This window comes from Daphnia pulicaria, chromosome 11 (genome assembly GCF_021234035.1).
Source record: "Daphnia pulicaria isolate SC F1-1A chromosome 11, SC_F0-13Bv2, whole genome shotgun sequence".
NCBI lineage: Eukaryota > Metazoa > Arthropoda > Branchiopoda > Diplostraca > Daphniidae > Daphnia > Daphnia pulicaria.
This window is the reverse complement of record NC_060923.1, coordinates 2,119,328-2,138,935: the sequence shown is the minus strand read 5'-3', so window position 1 is coordinate 2,138,935 and position 19,608 is coordinate 2,119,328. Positions and strand designations below refer to the sequence as shown.

Below are 19,608 nucleotides of genomic sequence, written 5' to 3'. Positions count from 1 at the left end.
CAGGAAGTATAAAAAAATAGAAAATCTCAACAAGTTGTCCAGAGACAATACGCAGGTGGAAAAACCAAAAAATTCTCACAAATTTGTTTTTTTCAGGAGAAAATTAAAAAAAACTTGTCGCATTTATCAAAGGGAGCGGAAAAAAAAACATTTGAAGCTTCTCAAACTTTTGCGTGTACAGTACCATGCGACGGAAGCTCTAATTAACTGGAGGTTGAAGTCGCTCGTTAATCAATGCTTTCGTTAGACAAATAATATCTCACAGCATCTCCATGCATCTCTAATGATCTACTACACCGCCGAAAGCTCTTGTTAGACGGAACTAGAGGAAAACGTTGACATTTGAATGATAAATCCGCCAGCCGCCGATTTCTGACTGGAGGCCAATTGCATCAAATGGCCATTCCGTGTAAACCGGCTCCTTGTACTACATACGACTTATAATGGCACTCAGTCGCCATCAAAATATTAGCCAATTCCGTCTTTTCATATTCCGGACGGCAGTAGCAGCGAGCGTTTCCGTTTCTTATAAATGCGCAATACAGAAACTTAAATGATGTGATACGAGGTCACTAAAATCCGTATTAGCACTGAGTGCTGCTGCTGCTACTCCTGTTGCTTCGAGACTTTCTTATTAAATCTTTTAAACATTATTAAGTGCCAGAAAGGGGGGGGGACTCTACGACCGGAAATGGCGTCTTTCTTTTGTGCCACCCAAGTCTTGTGAAAACTGAGTTAATACAAAAAAAAGCCCAACTGCATTTCGCTGGCCTGGTGACGCCGGAGTAGTATAAGAATCAAACGTTTTCGGTTCCATTTTTTCTCTTTTTGGCTACACTCTTTTGTATTTTATTGGACGTCATTCATAATCAAATTTGACGGTGTTCACTCCACTGCCGTTGGCTTTCTTTTCTATATGAGAATTCGTACGTACCAAAGATTATTCCCAATGGCATCAATCAGCACTCGCTTTTTCTCACTTGGCCAACACGCCCCCTTTTAAAAATCACTAATCGGGTTTCTCAACGATTAGATCGGCACTGATCAAGCGCCCTTTCAACACATCCAGCAGCCGGAATGAAATGGTAAAAAACACTTTCATCCATTCCGATTCAAGGAAAAAAGAATTGAGACAAAATCTACTGGAAAATGCATTTCACATTTTCAATAATAAATCATTTGGGCTGTATCTTATATCGTACAGGGAACGACTTATCTTAATATCACTCGTGTTCCGTGTCGTTTGACGTTGTCATCTGTCGCAACCCATTCCGAGACGCGATAAATATTAAATATGCACCGCTCGATTTGTCTGCGCCAAACTGCACTAACATCTCCCCCAGTGAAGATACATGTCAAATGTGCCAGTTGTACATATAAAAGTCTGATCTATCGTCAGGAGAAATAAAAAACAATAATAAATTTAGAAGCCTAATGAATACGTCAAAAAGAAAAAAACTTTTAGTTTCGCTTCAGAGCCGCCCCTCTTCCACCCACACCAATCGATGACGTAAGAAGGAAGGGTCTCTACTACCGTCTCTCCAAGAATTTCAAAAACAAACAAACAGACGAATTCTTGAAAAACGACATAAAATTTAAATTTCTTGGGATCTGGTCCGAAAAAAACTGGAACTGGAAATGTTTCAGTCACCGAGAATTGTTATTATTGTTGATGTAGTAGAGTCTAATTTGTATATATATAGTAGTTAATGACATCATGATAACATATGTAGGAATTGTTGTTAATAAATAAATAATAATGATAATAATACAGCACATACGCACAATCATATACACCGATTAATAATAATAATAATCATAATAATAATAATGTTGTACAGAATCGAATGAAAAAAAAACACGCACGGGATGAGAGCGGAGGAATAATTTATGTAAGCTCCTCCTCCTTCGAGAAAAATTAATAAAGATAATGTAAGACAACCAACGAACAAACAAACAGACAACGAAAAATAGTTTTGTCGCACAACTTTTTCCCCCTTCTTCCCTCCCTTTTTTTTTACGTAAATTTATAATATTATTATTTAATGAGATGATGATAGTACACATTATATATAATATTACGTAGGTTATTGATTTGAATCGCCTAGGTATGTATATAAACAGTCGCATTATCTCCATCACAAAATCGTTTTCCCTTTTCTACTCTGCAATTTTACTTTTTCTCTGTTAATAAAGAATGAATCTCTGCTTCATAGAATCACGAAACTGGGGAGTATATAACAACACGAACGAACAATAGCGCCAATGACTTAAATTAGCATTCCCCCTCTCTCTGGCCATCTGGCAAAAGGTGTGAGAAAAAGAATAAACGACGATAGACAAGCGAATCAAAAAACAATTTACTTATTGAGGAAATGAATGAGAATAGGCCGTCGGTAAACCGCAAATCATTATTCCCGAAACGACTTAGTTCTGCTAATTTTTCTTTCAAGATGGAGCAAATGGTTGCGAATCTTCCACCGCAGTGAAACCTGATGTTAATCAATGAATGATATAAGGAACCCAGAGCCCAATTAATTAATAATAAACAAGCCAAATAATCAATCGATCGATAACCCAACATCACGTCATCGATCAAACGAATCTCAAAAGTTGGCGGGGGGGTACGAAAAGAAAAAGATTTCCTGAAATGATTTGAGGGGGGGTTTGGACACAAAGACAAAAAGAGAGCTAGACGGACAAAACACGAAGATGATGAGAGATTTGGAAATAGTATATAGAAAGAAGAAGAGAAAAAAGACGACAGTCAACTACGTTTTTTGAAAGAAAAACACTAGAGACGAACGAGGGGGTCGAACTTTTTTAAGGGGGACTACATCCGCGTTGGCAATCGAATTTGTTTTGGTTTTTTACTGGGGGGGATTCAGCTGGACTTGTTGGCCAGCGTTTGAGTATTGGTGACGGCAGTCGAGGCCACCATCGTCGCGGCAGACGACGTCGTGTAAATGACTCCCGTGACGACCGTCGAGATCGGAAAAGATGTCGCCCGTTTCGCCGATCTGCGCTCAATTCAAGTTGACCAAAAATAGACGAACCGCACCCAATTAGTTGGTTAAATATGCACCGGATTAAATCAAGCATTAGACATGTTAACGTAGTGGTTTTCTAACTATAATCAACGACAAACGAGCCTAAATAGAGACGAAGCCGGGTTGCATAACCGTTGAATATTAAGAACAAACCCGATTTCCAAATTTGTTTCTTCATTTGTTCATTTCTTCTAAATCGGATCTTGTCTGCGCGAAAACGTAATGGCTTATTGGTTGTGTAGCATGCTCTTCTTATTATTATTACATCATCAACTGGAAATAATCAAATGGAAGTGACGAACCTTCGGCGTAAAAGAGGAGCTCCGTGACCGGGCAGAGAGAGGCAACCCCTTGGCAGAAGGAGGTAAGGATTGATCTGGGCCGGCCGGCACTGATGCAAAGCCAAATTAGACAAATGGCTGGCGTAACCTGATTGAGAAAATCAAACAAATTTTTAAAAAAAGGTCAAAAGGTGTACAATTGGAAATGATTTATACCTTCGATGAGAGACTGGGCTTGACCTTGGTGCTTGCGCGATACCTTGCCCACAATGTAAATGTTCTCCGGCTTGATGCCAACGCTGGCGTAGACGCTTATGTCTTTGCTGGAACCGTAGGCGGCCCTGATCTCCAGTCCGACGTCGTTGACCAACAGTTTGAGGTAGTCGGCCTTGTGGCGCAGCGGGTCGGTGCTCAACCCGTCGGCGAACGACAGCAAACCGTGCGGGAAGTTGTGCTGGGCCAGCCAAGAGACCACTCGACGTTGCTGCATGTCCGGACGGCCAGTGGTGTAGATGATCAAGTAGCCGAGCTCCTGCCAATGGCGAACAACGTCCACAGCGCCGGCCCGCACCTTGGGGTCACGTCCAGTGACCGACACGGAGGCCGTGAACGATCCGTCGATGCTGAAGACGACGGCCTGGGTCCGGGCCGGCAAAACGGCCACGTACAAATCGGCGTACGTGTGATCGCCACGGACCACCATTTTGATGGGATGAAGTCCAGGCGGGAGAGTTCGATCCGGCGGCAGAGTGCAGACCAATCGACCGGCCTTGTCCGTCACTTCGGTGGCGATGAGATCCCATTCGCCGTTGTTGGCATCGCGCAAAAAGTGAACGTCCACTTTCTCGCCAGTCAACGCCACCATGTCCAGTGGCCCGTACATGAACCTGCAAGATTTAAATGAAATGAAATAAAATCTATAATAATAAATAACTGATTTTAAATGAATTACCTGGCGACGATAACCTGAGGCATCGTTTCGTTGACGATAATGTCGTTGGCTCGATGATTGGCTCCGATATTTTTGATCTTGACCGACGTCCGTTTGCGCATCCACTTCTCACAGGGGGTGCCGGGACTGAAGGGCAACGATCCGCCGTTAGAGTCCCTGATGTCGCCGTAATATTCGTCAACCGATCCAGCCGAGTTTCCAACTCCTCCTCCGCCACCGCTGACGTCTAGTCGCATCAATTGGCGCAGGATGAAAGCCGCCACGTCGGCCGACTCCCAGAAGGAGGCGTGAAGCAAATGGGGCAGCGCCGACGGCGGGAACGATGTCAGTCCGTCGGGGCAGTAAAACACGTAATCCAATCGTTTACTACCCCACCAACGCTGCGACACTAACAACCGGAAAAAGTTGAATTCATTTCGATCGAAAATAAAGAAAGAAAAATGGGAAATTACGTGAAGCCATTTGAGCTGCCAGAGGATCGGATCCGAGACTGTTGTCACTTCCGTGGAAGAAGGATCCGTCCGACTGTCGTCGCTTGCTCAGCCCGTTGTTGTCCTCGGCCTTTGGCTGGGGAGGTGTCGACGACGTCGGCTCCTGAAACAGCTGGGGATTGTTCTGGACGAAATCCACCAAGGTGTTGGACTTTCCGTCGCCCAGCGGATAGCGCTGATAGCGCGGAACAGAGACGGGCCGAGTGTTGGCGAAACGGGCCGACAGGAGCGGCTCCAAACGGGCGGCCAGGGGATCCATCGAGTGGAATAAATTGAAAATGCCGTGGCAGTGAGGACGGCGAGGCCAACGTTCGCCGTGGTGATTGTGGCTCCACCTTTTTTTCAAATTAATCAAATTTCATTAAATAATTCAAATAATTAAATCCAGTTAAATAGATGTCATTACTTGCGAAAGGCCAAGACCAACGAGAGCGGACTTCCCAGGAGGAAGCAATCGCCCACTTCAAAGTCCAGGTAAGAATTTTTGATAATGGCGGCGGATGAGGAACTGTGACGAGTTGGGCCGTGATCATTGGCCGATGTGGAGTGCCGGCGATTGGTCGGCGCTTGCAGGTGATGATAGGACCTGGGACTTTTGAAAGAGGACGATGCGCCGGAAGGAGCAAAGTGATCCCGTTCCTTCTTCTCCTCTTCAAAGACGCCGCCTGGACTGTGCTGGTCGGGTTCTTCAGCGATGCTGTTGTCGCTGCCGCCGAAGTGCGACTGAATGTCGCCGCCAGGGCCGTCCATGTGGTCGGATGATTTGCAAAGGGCGTCGTAGAGGAGGACGGATCCGGCCGAGTCGGCCACCACGGCCACAGCACCGGAGAAGCCACCACCTTCCGGCGATTTGAGGAACTCTGAATAGGCGAGATTGGCCGCCACAATCGTGCGGGTCACCGTGTCGGCGTATTCCGGCGACGAGGCGGCAAACAGCGGCAGGCAGCCCAGCGGTGGCCAGCAGGCGGTGGCTGCAGGAGGAGCACTGGTGGCGTTGGCGGCCGGTGGTAGGGGAGCAACTGAATCGCCTGCCGACGAGTCCGACGTGGCCGGATGAGAAGAATCCGCCGACGTCGGTGGTAGTGGCGATGCGACAGGGTCCACCAAAGCGGATGAGGAACAAGACAAACTGTTGAGGACGGTGATTGCATCTGGGCACAAGGTTGGGCATGAGACGAGACGGACGGCCAAGCGACCCGAGCACAAACTGGGAAAATGTTGACGGATGACAGCCTCCAAATTGCTGCGGAACGTGGCCAAATCGGCGGCTTTGTTGGCCACTTCAGACGAGACGTCCAGGACGGTGCCGCCGTGGAACACCAAAATCAGGGCGCTGGCCGGATGCGATTGCAGCGACGACGTATTCGATCCACCCGTGCCGCCAGGAGATTGAGACCGGCCACTTCCACTGGCCCGCAGGAAAGAGCTGACCAGCTTGCGGGACGGCCGCCTTTGATTAGCCCCGAACCGCTGCAGGTAACCAGCCGAAAAGATGCTGTCCCGTTCCTGGGAATCAAATAAAAGTTGGAAATCATCAAAAATGGAAGGAAATAAAGTTTGTGGGTGACTCTCACTTCGATTCGTTCGTCTGGCACTTTCTCGGCAGGGTCCAGTTCGTCAGCCTCTTCGCCCTGTGGGACCAACTCCATTGAACTCCAGCGGACCATGGTCGGTGACAAGGCCCCGCCCGCCTGACCGGAACGGAAATCTTGGCAGTCGAAAAACTCGTCGTCTTCGCTGCTCGACTCGGAAATGCACGACATGGGCCATGATGGAGCTCCCTGGACTGAAGCAGCTGCTACCGGCTGTCCTTTGCTGTCCACCGTTTCCTGGCCGCCGATTTCGGGCGAGGCCGGCACCAGGCTGGACGGAATGACTCCCCCGCTCGTCTTGGCCTCTTGCTGCAGCTGCTGTTGTTCCAGGCCGCCTTCGCTGGTCGTCGTCGTGGCTGACGCCATTTTCTTGGCCAGGGCTTCCTGCGTTTGCCGTTCCAGTTCGCGGATGTCGTCCATCGTCAGGTTGAACCACTCGTCCTGCCAGGTCCAGGCCTGCCGGTGGGCTCGCACCATCGTCTTCCTCAGGGCAATGTCGTGGATGAACCGCTCGATCTTGGCCTGCATGCCCCAGTACTTGAATTCCACCCGGCACAGCTTGTAGGCGCACATGATGGCCTTGCCGTTGGACAAGGGCAACGTCTGACCCTACACACACAAACAAATCAACAAAAGGGATAAGGAATGCTGTTCAAAGGCTTCACGCGTTCGATAAAGTAACGAACCTTGCATTCACGCCAGTAATCTTGAATCCAAGAGTCACTCAACGGCCCTCTGCCCGTCTTCCGGCTGATGTACACGCATGGATCTTCTTCCTTGACGTAATCGCTAGCCGTGGGCAATTGATCTTTCACTACATCAATCAAATCTGCAATGAGAAATAGAAAGAAAGCGTCAAATGGATTATAAGGCCGGCTCGTTATTTCTGGCTGAAAATTACCGACGGCTCGGTCGTTCAGCTCGGATTTGCTGAGCTTAAAGACGTTCTCAATGTCTCCGCAGTCTTCACGGTAGACGGTTTCAATGTCCAGACTAAACTTCTCGATAAAAGGGCAGGTGTAGCGAGTTCTGGTGTAAGGGTAGGCATTCCAAGCCTTTTCCTCCACGATGAAGGCAGATTTGGGCAAAAGAGCCTTGAGCCAACCTGAAATGTGAACTCTGAAAGTTACAAAACAAATGTCAACATTAATCATCAAATCAAGTCTGGGAAATTACCAGGCAGGTGACTGCCAACATGGAAGATTTTATGAGTATATTGTCCAGACCCTCCAGGGCCTTCGGAGTAGGGTTCATTCACTAAAATCTCCACCCCGCTGCCTTCACCACAGCTCTCTTCTCTGCTCTTCTTCTGCAATGTGTTTAAAAAATTCAGATTTCAGTGATGAGTTATTTAAACGGAAAATAGTAACTTGCACAAGTGTCACTTACAGCTATCATGTAGAGCTGGGCGATCCTGTACTCCTCCACGGTGAGGGGCAGGGGTATTCTGTACTCTTTGATCAACATGGTGAGAGAAGCGGGCAGGAATTGAATCCGCTGACTTTTTGGCACATGAAACTTGGCTTGAAGTGTTGAGACTACACACTGTTACTGATCACATTGGGAAACTTCTGTCCAGAAGAAGCCTTATCGCAGCCATAATTCCATTATGTATTATGGTAACACTGACTGGCAAGAGAGTAGACATCCCATTAGGGACGCAAACAAATGGGAAAGGGGAATTTCATCAGCAGACAGGAGGAGGGGTCAACAAAAAAGCAAGCGTTGCTATGTTGGTTTTTAGACGGGCAGACAGAAACAAAAACCAAACCCCAAAACAAAAAGAGTGAAAATTCACACACAAGGGAGAGGATGAGAAAATAGCTGAGGTGCTCTATCCCCTCCCTGACCTCTCACTAGAGTAAACTGTTTGCGTGTAAATGTGGCGATGTAGAGTCAACAAACAGATACAGAGGCCGAATTCCATGGCGTTTGGAAATCTCGTCGACTGGCCACCAGACTGACGTGACGCATTCCGTTTCGTCGTCGTCGTCCAAATGTGTGCGTCAAAAAAAGAATAAGGAAAAAGAGACGGAAGGAAAAAAAGCAAAAGAAATGTTGGTGGTGCAGAGAGGAGCTGTCAACGGAGCGCCACGCACAAACAAACACACAGACTTGGCCAGCGACACACGCAGGTTAATTGAGAAGCCGGATGTTTAGAGCAGCTAGGAAACAAGTCTATAAAGACCTAATTGAATTGAGGTCTAATGATTAAGGCGGGAGTCAAGCCAGCACAGGACACACACGTATAAAATCGCCATTCAATTTTTCTTCTTATTCCCCCGGAAAAAAAAAACGGTTTTTCCCCTGCTGACTGCTGCCACTGGCATTTGACAACAACCTTTCGTACTTACAACCAGGAACGGGACTGAACGAAGTGAACGAAGTTGGGGGGTGTCCACCAGCAGTTGCTGTCGCCACTCACAGATGGCGCTAGAGAACAATAACATTTTTTTATGGATTTCTGACGTCACCCCGGGCTCTCTTTCGAGATTTATTGGCCATCGAGTTCGGATTAAAATTCTTTTGTGTTTCCACGCGCTATCCTATGTTAGGTTAGGAAGGGCAGGAAACAAAAATCGGAAGCCTTGCAATTGTCGTCGACTGTGGGGAAATGAAATTCCGCAGTTCATTTTGTTACATTTGTCACGCAAGAATTGGCTAATAGCCTTGGGCTCCAGTAATGCGGTCACACAGCACAAACATTTTTTTTTCAAGTCTTATTTAGAAATATAAGCCAAAGCGAAATGGAATGTTAACAAACAAAAAGTGATAATTGTATTGTTTCCCAATGAAAATGAAAATGTTATTTAAGAATTATATTAATAGAATGTTCAAGATTATTGCTAGATGTCGGTTAACACTGTAATTTTGTTAGAATGAATAAAAATACAGAAATTTTGTTTAAGAGAAAAAGCGACGGTAGAAAAATAGAAATGACCAAAAATGATCTTCTTGTTTCTTCTGAAGCTGCTGATTGAGTTTCTCTTTATTATCCTGGGCAGTTTCCGCTTGGGTGCCGATTGATTCCTTATTTACAGTATCACCTTGTGCTGCTTCTACTGGCTGCGTTTGAAGAATTTAACTACATTTTGATTTTGGGTATTTCTAGCAGTGAAATTGTACCGTTGAATCTTTAGTTTTGGCCGGTTGATTTTCTCCTTTCCTTTGCTGGGTGATGATTTCCGGATGCTCATCCAGGCTGGAATTGGTCCGCAATTGGTGGTTCATTTTGCCGTTAATGGCGTAAGCCTCCAGAACTGGATTGGGTGGCAACGGCTGGATGGAATCGGCCGGATAGGCTTTATTTTGCTCCGGATTACACACGTATCCGCATTGCTGGAATTCGGTGCCGTTGCCCGCGTCCGTGTAATACATCATGTAGATGTTGCACATTTCATCCGCACCGGAACCTCCTAAAATTGATCATGTGTCGTCTGAATTAATTAAAACAATCATTTCTTCATGATTCGTTTACCCGAATAAGTGTAGGTGCTCTTGCCCAGGGAACTGTAGGTGCACCTGGCTAGGATTTCATCGCCTTTGGCCATTTGAAATTCGCGGGTGGTCGGATAAAATGCTTGAGGCCATTGGGGATTTCCCTTGATGATCAATTCCGTCTCGTGTGTCTGTAATAAATCAATTAAATCCAATCCCAGTCCTCAATCAAAATTGGAAAAATGGTTTGATTACGTGGGGGTCGTATTTGTAGGCGGTGATGACCGTTCCCAGTGCGTGGGCGTGAACGCGGGTGGCGAAAACGTTGATTGGGATCGTCGAGTCCAGCGGGCAACACGAGTCGGCATTGACCACTATAATTCCGATATAATTAAAAATACTAAACCGGGAAATTAATTGCAGTTCATTTTATTACCCGCTGTGTGAGGCGGAATCTCGGGACTGCCGACCATCAATAAAATTCCGCCAATGTATTTCTGCGGTTGGCTGGTGATTTCCAAGTCCAATCCCGTGTAATCACGCTCACCTGGCGCTAATTTAGTGGCGTAATGGACCTGGACGACCAGGTATTTGACCCGCGATTTTCCAGTGCCACCGATGCGGAATCCAACCTCCGGAGGCATCTTAGTTCCGGCTGCGTTTTTAGCCCAGGCGTACAAAATCCTGGTTGATCCAGTGCACGTAGCGTGAGAGCCGCAATTCCTATCACGCCACAAAAGACAGAACAAAATGATGGCTTAAGGGCGAAATGGCCACGTCTACAAGAAATGAAATGAAATGTTACCAAGATGGAGTGTCTGGCGAACTGGTGAAAACGCCAGCGCATCCGCTGAGAATCATGTGATGGGCCTTTTCGGCCGATCCTTCCACTTTGAACTGTGTGATGTACATTTCCTTCTCCGGGTCCAGTTTAAATGCCGTGCAAATGTAATCGTCATCCTAAATTAACGATTTATCAATTAAAATTAATCAAACAAATAAATGAATAATATTATACCTTGGCGGGAATGACACCTGGCATCCGGAGTTGGTAGGTGTTGGTGCCGGGCAACGGCCCAGGCATTTCCAAATAGCCGTCGCAATAAGCCACGAGATAAAACACGGCGAAAACGATCAACATGTTTTTTAAATTAAAATTTTTCGATAGGACGGGATAATAGAAGCGACCGCACACGAAAAGAGGTGGTCAAACACTGAACGATGACGATGGCAGGAAAATAACGTAACTTGAACGAACGAATTTCAAGGTGAACCGCAAAGTAGAGATCGCTGGCCTTTTTATCCACTTTGTTAACTTTTGAAGTGTACATCTACTTGAATGAAATGGCCAGGAGGCAAGAAAACTTATTCATCACACGTGTCAGCTGGGGATAAAAAAAGGTAATTTCGTGACTGGTACCTTTTGAATCGCTTCGGGCGTGAACCTTTTAAAAGAATTTAAATTTTCACGTTTGAATTAAAAGGAAAACAATTTCATCGTTTCATGGCATCTCTTTGTTATCTTTCGGTACATTTTTGGAAAAAGAAAAAAAGTACAATCGGCCCAACACGATATTCACTCGTACGTAGAAGAACACGAGAGAGATAATAAATTCATTTGCCTCAAATGAAAAAACAAAACGGGCACTATTAAATTCATTTAACTTTGTGTCAAAGTTTTTTTTTTTCTACAACGTACAGCAGTTTTTCTCTCTTTTTTGTTTTACGGACGAAATAATATAGTATAAGTGTGACAATGAAAGAAACACACATGTCTGGAATCTTATCTAAAAAAACGATAAGAATTTTAATTGAATAATGATTTGCTTTTAAACAGGATCGTTGGAAGTGAAAACAACATCTGTTGAAACTACTTCGTTGGTCTGCAATTGCACGGTCACAATTTCACGCTCAATATCTGCCAATCAATTGAGCCATTAATATTTAAATTTAAAACATTTAAAATTGAAATGGATTACCTGTAATAATTCGGTTTGAAAGGGCCCGTCTTGTTGAGGCCCATGTATTTGGCCTGTTCGTCCGACAGTTCGGTTAAATGGGCATCGAAAGTCGGTAAGTGAAGGCTGGCCACATACTCGTCTAATGACACAATCAATCAAAAGTTAACGACATCAATTAGACCAGATGATAATGATGGTGATAGTACCCATTTTCTTGGGTAGTAGATAGACGTCGGCCTTGTAGCGGCCAGCAGGGGCGTTGAATAGTTCAATCAACGCCAGGGCTTGAGTGGCGGCCGTGATGGACACGACGAAAGATGAAACGGACGAGCAGCTGAGATTCACCAATCGTCCCTCTGCCAGCAGAATAATCTTCTTGCCATCGGGCCAAATGACGTGATCCACTTGCGAGCGGACTTTTTCCCACGTCAAATCCGGTGTCCTCAGGCTGTTCTATAATTATTTAATCGAATTCATAGTGAGCGGCGGGGGGCTGGGCTGGGGGCGGGCTTCATTGATTATTCAGGAGCAAATTAAAAAATAGGTCGCTCGACTCACGACGTCAATTTCAGTGTTGGAGTGGCCCATGTTGCAGACGATGGCGCCCGACTTCATTTTGTCCATGTATTCCCGCGTGAGGACGTTCTTGTTGCCCGTGGCCGTGATCAATAGATCCACGTTGCGGATAACTTCGCTCAGCTTCAAGACCCGGAATCCGTCCATGCTAATAATCCGGAATAAATAAAATAATAAAATCAGAGAGAGAGAATAAAATAAATAATTAAAGTAGTAGGTATCTTACCAGGCTTGAAGGGCACAGATGGGATCGATTTCGGTGACGTAGACGACGGATCCCAGGGCTTTTAATGCCTGGCTGCAACCCTTGCCCACTTCGCCGTAGCCGCAGACGACGACCTGCTTCCCGCCAAACATCATGTCGGTGGCCCGTTTGAGACTGTCAATGATGGACTCCTTGCACGAATAGAGATTGTCAAATTTGGTTTTGGTGACGGAATCGTTGACGTTCATGGCCGGCACCGTCAATTTGTTCGTCTTGGATAACTGGTAGAGACGGTGCACGCCTGTCACGCTCTCCTCCACGATCCCTGGACAAGGAAAAATAAAGTTCAGGTTCCCGTTTTTTATTAAAGTTCTGGACTGGTCGTCGTCTAGGGACTAGAGCGGACGGACAGACCTTTGATCATTTTGAACATGGCTGGATATTTCTTGAGAATGAGATGAGTTGCATCTCCACCGTCGTCCAGGATCATATTGGGTTGCCAGTTCTCGGCCGTGACGCATCGATCGATACACCACCAGAAATCCTCTTCCGTTTCGCCACGCCAGGCGAAAATGGAGAACCCTGTGTGCCAACAAAAACAGAAAAACAAAAGAAAAAGACGAGAGCCAATTAGAGCCGAACCGCCATCGTTTAGAAGGAGCCAAACGGAAATTACCAGCTTCGGCCAACGCTGCGGCCACCTCGTTCTGGGCGTCCATCCAAAAATGGAATCATCAATTTTATTATCTGTTATTCATTTGGATGTTTCATTTTTTTTTTTTAAATTTTACCTGGGTCGAATAAATGTTGCAGGCCGACCATCTGACCTGGGCGCCCAGTTCTGTCAGAGTTTCGATGAGAACCTGATTATTAAAAATTCGATTATAATATTTCGGATGTTGAAAGGGAAAAATGAGTCAGGAATAACTCACGGCCGTTTGGGCGTTGATGTGAGTACATCCGACAATTTTGGCTCCTTTGAGTGGCCTGTCTTCGCTGGCACGTTTCCTCAGCGCCATAATTCCCGGCATTTCTGCATGATACAAAAAAACAAGTTGGGTGTTACATAATTGAAAGATACTAAAGTACATTGTCTGTTTCTTCTTCCGGCGTCTAGTACTTACCCTGCTCGGCGATATCGATTTCCTTCCGGCCGTAAGCTGCCTGGTTGATATTCCTGACGCAGAAATCCGCCATGCCCTTTGAAGTTTGCTGCTCCTTTTCACGCGGAGACATTTCCTCCTCGTCCGACGAACTGCCAGTGTACGAAGCTGCACCCCAAAAAAAAACAATTTTAAAATCACCGGGAAAAATAAAATCGACATTGATGAGGACAGGAAAAATATTTCAAAAAAAATAAGAATTGATTATGAATCTCAAGTTGCATGCGTGACTGAGCGTGCAATTTAGACCAAATGAGATGAGCGGAGCCAGATGTGGCGGAAGAAAAATGAAACGAAACAAATTCCGGGGTGAGACGCACCAGAGAGACAAGAACTGATGGAATGGCGACGTTCAGCCATTTTTTTCAAAATGTAAACTGTCGGTTTCACGTCAAGTCAAAAGACTGAACCGTAGAAAGGATAAATTCAGGATAAGAATAAGAAAAAGAAAAGCAATCATTTCCGGTAATCAAGAAAAATAAAACAGGCGATACACTTCCTCGACTACGGCCGCCATTTGTTTTCCCCATGTCGCTAATGTAAATCTAATGTCTTGGTATATATAGCGGGAGCACTGCAGCAGGCAAATCAACATGCACGTCATTATATAATTAAGAGCCCAGTTTGGATTCAACAGAGTTTATCCGGCTGGTGCTATTTGATTTGGATTTGTTTGTTTGTTTGTTTTGGCTTACACGAAGTCGAACCGGCCGAGGCGGAGGACGAACGACGGCGGTTGCTAAGCGACGAAACGGGCAGACTGGAACGTCTTTTGGATCGGTCGCGGAATCCCATGGCCGCGGCGCCATCCATCAATTTCTCCGACACCTTGGCATGCGGAATTCGACGCAATGGTAACATTTGGCTTTTAATTCCTTTTTCGATCCGTGTTTTTAGTAAATTGAAAACAAACAATCCACCGGAATTATCAATAAGCTGAGCCTGGAACTAACACGTAGAAAAGACCTGCGGAGAAAACGTTCGGATACGAATGAGCCGAGAAATGTCGGCCGGACTTGCTTTTATCGCTCTCCAAGAAAAGAAAACGAACGGATTAACTAATAATAATTCCCAACCAAACTTTCCCGCTTTTAACACGCGCAGATGTGTACGGGTATGGGGGGGGGGAATTCCGGCCGGAGAAAACGACATTTTAATACGCTTTCTTAATTTTAAGTGCACATTTTTAAAAAGATTTTACCTTTACGCATGATGGAAGGATTGTGTGAAGGAGCAGGTGGCAAAGAATCTAATCCACGTCCGTCTAACGACTAAAACATTTCCGATTTCATCTCCCTTCCTTTGTACATACGGAGAAAAAGTGACAACGCCCACTGTTGAGCGACATTAAATTTCTTCGAATTAATTCTGAGAAAAACAGCCCATGAATAAGATGAGCGCATCACACACAGTGTCTGACACTGTGTCGCATCGTGCCATCCGGATGATACGGCACGTCTAACCGCCAAAAAAGGTAAGACAAAAGTCTCTCGTCACCTGCCCCCAATTCCTTTGGATTAATCCGGAAACTAAATTAAAATTGAATTAAAAACGAACCTTGATGGAATAAGAGGAAGCCTTGACATCCTCAAAACACCGTCGTGACGGAGGGCCGTCTTCTTCGTTCACCTTGTACATTTTCTATTTTTTTTCAAATTCAAAAATAGCGCGCGTAATAGAAAAGATGAACGGCAATGCGGAACCCAGTGCGGGTACCGATCCCTCCCGTTGTGTATGAACGACTGTTTTGAGAATTTTAGACAGAGATCCTGATATAAAGAAAAGTGCTGCCGCTCCTATAGTAGTTTCCCGAGACTGCGCGCGGGATCCGCACGGACCAACTACACACGTCGTGGCGCTGCAATTGTTGACGCCCAGGGAGACTATTGGATCGTCTCAAGAGAGAAATAAGGATCCCACATAAGCTGCACCCGAGTGTGTTGAATCGATTTGTAACTAGAATGAAGTTCGCATCGTTACATCTCTTTTACTTTTTTGTGGAAAAAGTAAAAGAGTTGAGCCATTGTTGTTTTGGCAGACCCCCCCTCGGGCTAGATATCCGCGCTGGATATGCGCGTGACCTCAAAGGGTCATGTCCGAGCTGCGCACACACCGACTACTCCCGCCCGAATGTGTATTTTTATTGACGTCACAACGTCATTCTATTTCTGACGTGGAAGATGTTTCCGGAGAAGCGGATGTTTAGGCCCACCCAAATAATAGCAGCCGTGGAACTTCTTCTTTCTTTGGTTTTCCAGCCGATTGCTACAATTGATGAAGGGGCTGGGATGGCTAAACGAAAAGAATGTCTGGGTGTACCGGAGATGATTGCTTTTCCTCCTTTTTATCCGAGTTTAGACGAATCGATTCGACCAAAAAAAGGGGGGAAAATAAAATAAAAGAAATTGAGGTCAAAATAGTTTTGAAAGGGGGGGACACATTCTGCCGACAAATAAACTTTGGTGGGGACTGGGGAGGAAGAATTTCAAGTTTTAAAATCTGTCGTAGAGGAATGAAGTCTCGGTACATGGTCTCAATAGGAAAGGTATTTTTTCTATAGTGGGTGTCTAATGATTTGATGAGATCCTTTTTTTTACCTGAGCTGTAGCTGTCGGTGGAGGAGGCTGAAAGCGAACGGCTTCGGTACCTGCGGCTATTCTTCTTCCCCGCATTTTTCACATCCTTAAAATTGTTAAAAAATAAAAAATAAAAGAATTAAAAAAGGTTAAAAGGAATGCGTAGAAAAATAAGATTTTATCGATTTTCTGGTCGCCAACTCTTATTGGGTTGTTATCACTTTCGTTTTACTAGGGCATAGTAGTACAAGGATTTTGTGGTCGTAGCCACCTAGCGGTGAGAAGCAAAAGCGACAGAGAGAAATAAAAGCTCGTCTCACGAAAGTCGGATGTTTCGTGACTACTTTGCACGAACAATTACGTCACGATGTGCCAAGGCAACGCAGGGCCACGTCACGTTGACCATGGCCCACATGTCTAATAAACTGGGCAAGCGAGAGAGAAAAGTCAAAAGATGATGTGTGCAAAAGCCAAAACAAATTTGAAAAAGCCGTGTGTGTAAAAATATTAAAAGCCTTTCACCGAAAGAACCTTGTCGTCGTCGCTCAGTTTGAACGTCACGTTGGGTTTGATTGCAGACAGAGCCACCACACCATTGTTGTTGGCTGCTGGCTGTTGTTGGCCTACCGATCCTTGCTGTTGTTGCCCAGGAACAGCAACTGGAATGTGTTGCTGATTGGATTGAAGTGGAATCACGGTTGCCGGAGGAACCGGCGAAGAGGGTTGACGCATTATCGACGGATGTTTGGCAGCCACCAACGGGCTGACCAAATGATGTTTGCTCAAACGATCCTTCTCCAAATGGTGTGATTTAGCGTCGCTCTTGTCACGATCCGTCGCGAAAGTTTCGTCGGCCAGCAACGTGTCCACTGATGATTCATTCTGGGCAACCGGCGTGTAGTTGGCCATGATTATAAAAGCACACACACACAAAAGTTTCACTAGTAAACACACACTTCTCTCGGCCAACAGCCAGCAGGTGATGGACGACCCGAACACAACGACGGATTCTACTCAACTGAGCTTCCGTCAACCAGCTGTCTGGATACATACGAATAACTAGTGTACTAGACAGAATGTTTTTCTCATGCAGGATGTACTACTATATTCCAAGTGTAGGTAGTACTACTTGGGTAAAAGAGAAAGGGGAAGCCATGGACAAACGCATTTTTGCCATGAGGACCAACTGGGGGGATTTGCAATCAGAGAACCCTTAGGGCCCATAATTCTTTTGTGAAAAATTGAAATAAAAAAAGTCATTATCGATCCATTTGTTCTTACAAAAAGAATAGTCGTCTGCTCAAATTATGTTTTTTACGAGCTCAAAAATTCGAAACTAGTGAAACCCAATAAGCTTCCGGCTGTGCTATCAGAAACCTCATGTTTTCTAGTTTTCTCCAATTGGATAACATCACATGATTCCTAACTGACGAAATAGCCACACTCTAGTACAAACGGATGTGGGAGGAGTCAAGCTCGTGAAGAAAAACATATATCGAAATAATCACGATTGTTTTCCTGAGGTTTAGTTACTCAAAAAGAATGGCGAGCCTCTCACATCATGCTGAGTAGGAAAAAAACAACGAACAAAGTTTCAGCCAGAATAATATTTCGTGTGTGCCAAATAGCAGCATATTGAATCGGGAAACGGGCGGTTTTGTATTTGTGTGTGTGTGTGCGGTTTTGTTTTGTTTTTCCTGCTTGGTCTTTTTTGTTTGAGGTTTCTCACGCTGAGTTTGTTGTTGCCACCACTGACTGAACATGCACACACCAGCAGCAGCACACTATTGAACTTACTCTCGGACGGGCTCCTTTCTCGGCGTGACGACTTTCGTGGAACCTAATACTTTGATTGCCGATAGCAATTTCCACATCGGCCATCTTGAGGCACGCTGCGAGTTTCAATGGAACACTGGGGAGAAAGAACTCGCAGACACTCAAAACGAGACAAAACAAAATAGCACCAGGGAACTTTTCTCGTCGTAATTCAACTAACGACCGCTAGGTGGAACTGACAACTCTAAAATAATTGTATTTCAATGTGATATACATTCAAGATGATTGATTAATTCTGACTATTTTGACACGGCTATTCGTAACCGTAATTGCCTTTTTCTTCGTAGGCACGAATCATATCCGCCGAATTGCGACGAATCCGACGACCAATCGGCTCAAGATCGTTGTAACATTTGGTAAAGACTTTATCTATGGCTGCTAGCGCTTCTTCTTTCGTGACGTCTGGACGGACGGCCATCACTGAGCCCAATGCTTTCATTTTAACGCATTCGGCGTGTTGTTTACGGATTCGGAAAGGCGAAGCGTCTCCCTGTAGAATAAAAAGCCATATAAAAGATTCAACGTTTTGATCACACAATTTTTTACCTGAAACATGGCCGACATGAAACTGCAGTGGGTTAAATTGGCTGCTCTGATTTCCGTGCACGCCAAATGGTGGATATTTTTAAAATCAAGTTGGTGTCGACATGCGTCGAACATGTGAATCATTTCGTGAGTCAAAATTCCTTGAATTATTCCCTTGTTCCGAACTACATTCTGGCATACTACTATCTAAAGACATATTCAAAAGATTATCATTATTAATTACAAAAGAGAACTATTTATTGTCTGTAATATTTACTTGATTAAGTTTTGGATCATAGCCACCAGAAACCGAGACATCACAAACTTCACAGGCAATGTGTCTCCTCAAATCAATTTCACTATGTCATAATGTGAGAAGATATTGCAGCATAAATGAAATTTAAAAACCTTAATTTTATTTCATACCATCCAGATGCTTTTAATGCACTGTACATTAACTTTACAAGAGGACCTATATGAATCAAATGGAAGGATTAATTTATGCAGCTGAATTTTGTAAGAAAACGTGATTTCAAAGATGTTTACTGTTTTCAAAGCAATTGTAGACATTCCTTTCACATGTGGTTTTTTCTACATTGGTTTGACCAGCACCAAACAAAGCAATCTGCCACCATTTCGCACGTGCAGCTTCACCCCTCCTTTCTGGATACAAGTCGTAACCCCAATTATCTTCTTTGTCGACAGGTGCAGCTTCCGATGGTTTATCCGACATAATTGTACACCTAGACTAGAAACATGCAATTAGCACTAAATAACAATACATGCCTCGTAGTAAAGTTTACGATGTCTTTACTTTTACAGGTACTTAATGAGGTTGTTTTGAATTTTTGCTGTTTTTAGTTGTCCGTGTTATTCAGCAGACGACAGACTGCCGGCTGAATGGCTTTACAGCATTGTGTGGAATTTGTTAAAATATTGATTGATATATTAAATAAAAAAAC

At 44.8% G+C, this 19,608-nt stretch overlaps 4 protein-coding genes and 1 long non-coding RNA gene across 15 annotated transcripts; 1 reads left to right on the top strand and 4 right to left on the bottom strand.

Annotated features, from left to right (window-relative positions):
- Positions 1–1,641: 1,641 nt before the first annotated feature.
- Positions 1,642–8,965, bottom strand: LOC124315108 (protein retinal degeneration B-like). Of its 3 annotated transcripts, XM_046780510.1 has the most exons (12): positions 7,756–8,965; positions 7,543–7,675; positions 7,268–7,471; positions 7,053–7,195; positions 6,349–6,975; positions 5,181–6,280; positions 4,736–5,109; positions 4,284–4,671; positions 3,548–4,218; positions 3,353–3,479; positions 3,204–3,257; positions 2,891–3,020 (listed from the first exon to the last, which is right to left on the bottom strand). In XM_046780510.1, exons 1-11 carry the CDS (start codon positions 7,831–7,833, stop codon positions 3,242–3,244), a joined length of 3,861 nt encoding a protein of 1,286 aa, XP_046636466.1. In that variant the 5' UTR covers positions 7,834–8,965; the 3' UTR covers positions 2,891–3,020; positions 3,204–3,241. The 3 variants fall into 3 exon arrangements, with proteins under 3 accessions (XP_046636463.1, XP_046636464.1, XP_046636466.1); XM_046780507.1 differs by lacking the exon at positions 3,204–3,257 and having other exon boundaries at positions 1,642–3,020; XM_046780508.1 differs by having other exon boundaries at positions 2,884–3,257.
- Positions 8,966–9,082: 117 nt separating this feature from the next.
- LOC124315346 (peptidyl-glycine alpha-amidating monooxygenase B-like) lies at positions 9,083–11,213 on the bottom strand. Its single transcript, XM_046780975.1, has 7 exons — positions 10,823–11,213; positions 10,610–10,764; positions 10,241–10,527; positions 10,060–10,178; positions 9,845–9,995; positions 9,493–9,782; positions 9,083–9,432 (listed from the first exon to the last, which is right to left on the bottom strand). The coding sequence occupies exons 1-7, from the start codon at positions 10,943–10,945 to the stop codon at positions 9,271–9,273; spliced, it is 1,287 nt and encodes a 428-aa protein (XP_046636931.1). The 5' UTR covers positions 10,946–11,213; the 3' UTR covers positions 9,083–9,270.
- A 91-nt stretch (positions 11,214–11,304) lies between these two features.
- LOC124315209 (adenosylhomocysteinase-like 1) lies at positions 11,305–18,194 on the bottom strand. Of its 5 annotated transcripts, none has more exons than XM_046780728.1 (12): positions 18,083–18,194; positions 16,307–16,391; positions 13,671–13,817; positions 13,479–13,579; positions 13,338–13,409; positions 13,223–13,253; positions 12,961–13,128; positions 12,568–12,871; positions 12,324–12,489; positions 11,972–12,218; positions 11,784–11,904; positions 11,305–11,722 (listed from the first exon to the last, which is right to left on the bottom strand). In XM_046780728.1, the coding sequence occupies exons 1-12, from the start codon at positions 18,164–18,166 to the stop codon at positions 11,716–11,718; spliced, it is 1,533 nt and encodes a 510-aa protein (XP_046636684.1). In that variant the 5' UTR covers positions 18,167–18,194; the 3' UTR covers positions 11,305–11,715. The 5 variants fall into 5 exon arrangements, with proteins under 5 accessions (XP_046636684.1, XP_046636680.1, XP_046636681.1 ...); XM_046780724.1 differs by lacking the exon at positions 18,083–18,194 and adding an exon at positions 16,808–17,730; XM_046780725.1 differs by lacking the exon at positions 18,083–18,194 and adding an exon at positions 16,817–17,730.
- LOC124315787 lies at positions 18,041–18,532 on the top strand. Its single transcript, XR_006911675.1, has 2 exons — positions 18,041–18,316; positions 18,409–18,532. It is a non-coding gene; the product is annotated as an uncharacterized LOC124315787 (long non-coding RNA).
- Positions 18,298–19,566, bottom strand: LOC124315562 (mitochondrial inner membrane protease ATP23 homolog). 5 transcript variants are annotated; one of them, XM_046781329.1, is made up of 6 exons: positions 19,461–19,566; positions 19,193–19,389; positions 19,073–19,118; positions 18,924–19,005; positions 18,668–18,853; positions 18,298–18,611 (listed from the first exon to the last, which is right to left on the bottom strand). In XM_046781329.1, exons 2-6 carry the CDS (start codon positions 19,377–19,379, stop codon positions 18,375–18,377), a joined length of 738 nt encoding a protein of 245 aa, XP_046637285.1. In that variant the 5' UTR covers positions 19,380–19,389; positions 19,461–19,566; the 3' UTR covers positions 18,298–18,374. The 5 variants fall into 5 exon arrangements, with proteins under 5 accessions (XP_046637285.1, XP_046637284.1, XP_046637283.1 ...); XM_046781328.1 differs by having other exon boundaries at positions 19,193–19,394; positions 19,473–19,559; XM_046781327.1 differs by having other exon boundaries at positions 19,193–19,394; positions 19,461–19,554.
- Positions 19,567–19,608: the final 42 nt, after the last annotated feature.

What these genes read in the sequence shown, in the direction of transcription:
- LOC124315108 (XM_046780507.1), bottom strand. Translation starts at nt 7,833, where the DNA reads ATGTTGATCAAAGAGTACAGAATACCCCTGCCCCTCACCGTGGAGGAG. An exon ending in CCCAGCTCTACATGATAGCT is followed by an intron (nt 7,676 to 7,755) that starts GTAAGTGACACT and finishes AACACATTGCAG; the next exon opens with AAGAAGAGCAGAGAAGAGAG. An exon ending in GCTCCTCTTTTACGCCGAAG is followed by an intron (nt 3,021 to 3,352) that starts GTTCGTCACTTC and finishes AATTGAGCGCAG; the next exon opens with ATCGGCGAAACGGGCGACAT.
- LOC124315346 (XM_046780975.1), bottom strand. Translation starts at nt 10,945, where the DNA reads ATGTTGATCGTTTTCGCCGTGTTTTATCTCGTGGCTTATTGCGACGGC. An exon ending in CCTACAAATACGACCCCCAC is followed by an intron (nt 9,996 to 10,059) that starts GTAATCAAACCA and finishes GATTTATTACAG; the next exon opens with ACACACGAGACGGAATTGAT. An exon ending in GAGCACCTACACTTATTCGG is followed by an intron (nt 9,783 to 9,844) that starts GTAAACGAATCA and finishes GATCAATTTTAG; the next exon opens with GAGGTTCCGGTGCGGATGAA.
- LOC124315209 (XM_046780724.1), bottom strand. Translation starts at nt 17,194, where the DNA reads ATGGCCAACTACACGCCGGTTGCCCAGAATGAATCATCAGTGGACACG. An exon ending in ACATCAACGCCCAAACGGCC is followed by an intron (nt 13,410 to 13,478) that starts GTGAGTTATTCC and finishes TTTAATAATCAG; the next exon opens with GTTCTCATCGAAACTCTGAC. An exon ending in CCAACACTGAAATTGACGTC is followed by an intron (nt 12,219 to 12,323) that starts GTGAGTCGAGCG and finishes AAATAATTATAG; the next exon opens with AACAGCCTGAGGACACCGGA.
- LOC124315562 (XM_046781329.1), bottom strand. Translation starts at nt 19,379, where the DNA reads ATGTCGGATAAACCATCGGAAGCTGCACCTGTCGACAAAGAAGATAAT. An exon ending in CTACAATTGCTTTGAAAACA is followed by an intron (nt 19,119 to 19,192) that starts GTAAACATCTTT and finishes TGATTCATATAG; the next exon opens with GTCCTCTTGTAAAGTTAATG. An exon ending in TCATGTCGGCCATGTTTCAG is followed by an intron (nt 18,612 to 18,667) that starts GTAAAAAATTGT and finishes TTTATTCTACAG; the next exon opens with GGAGACGCTTCGCCTTTCCG.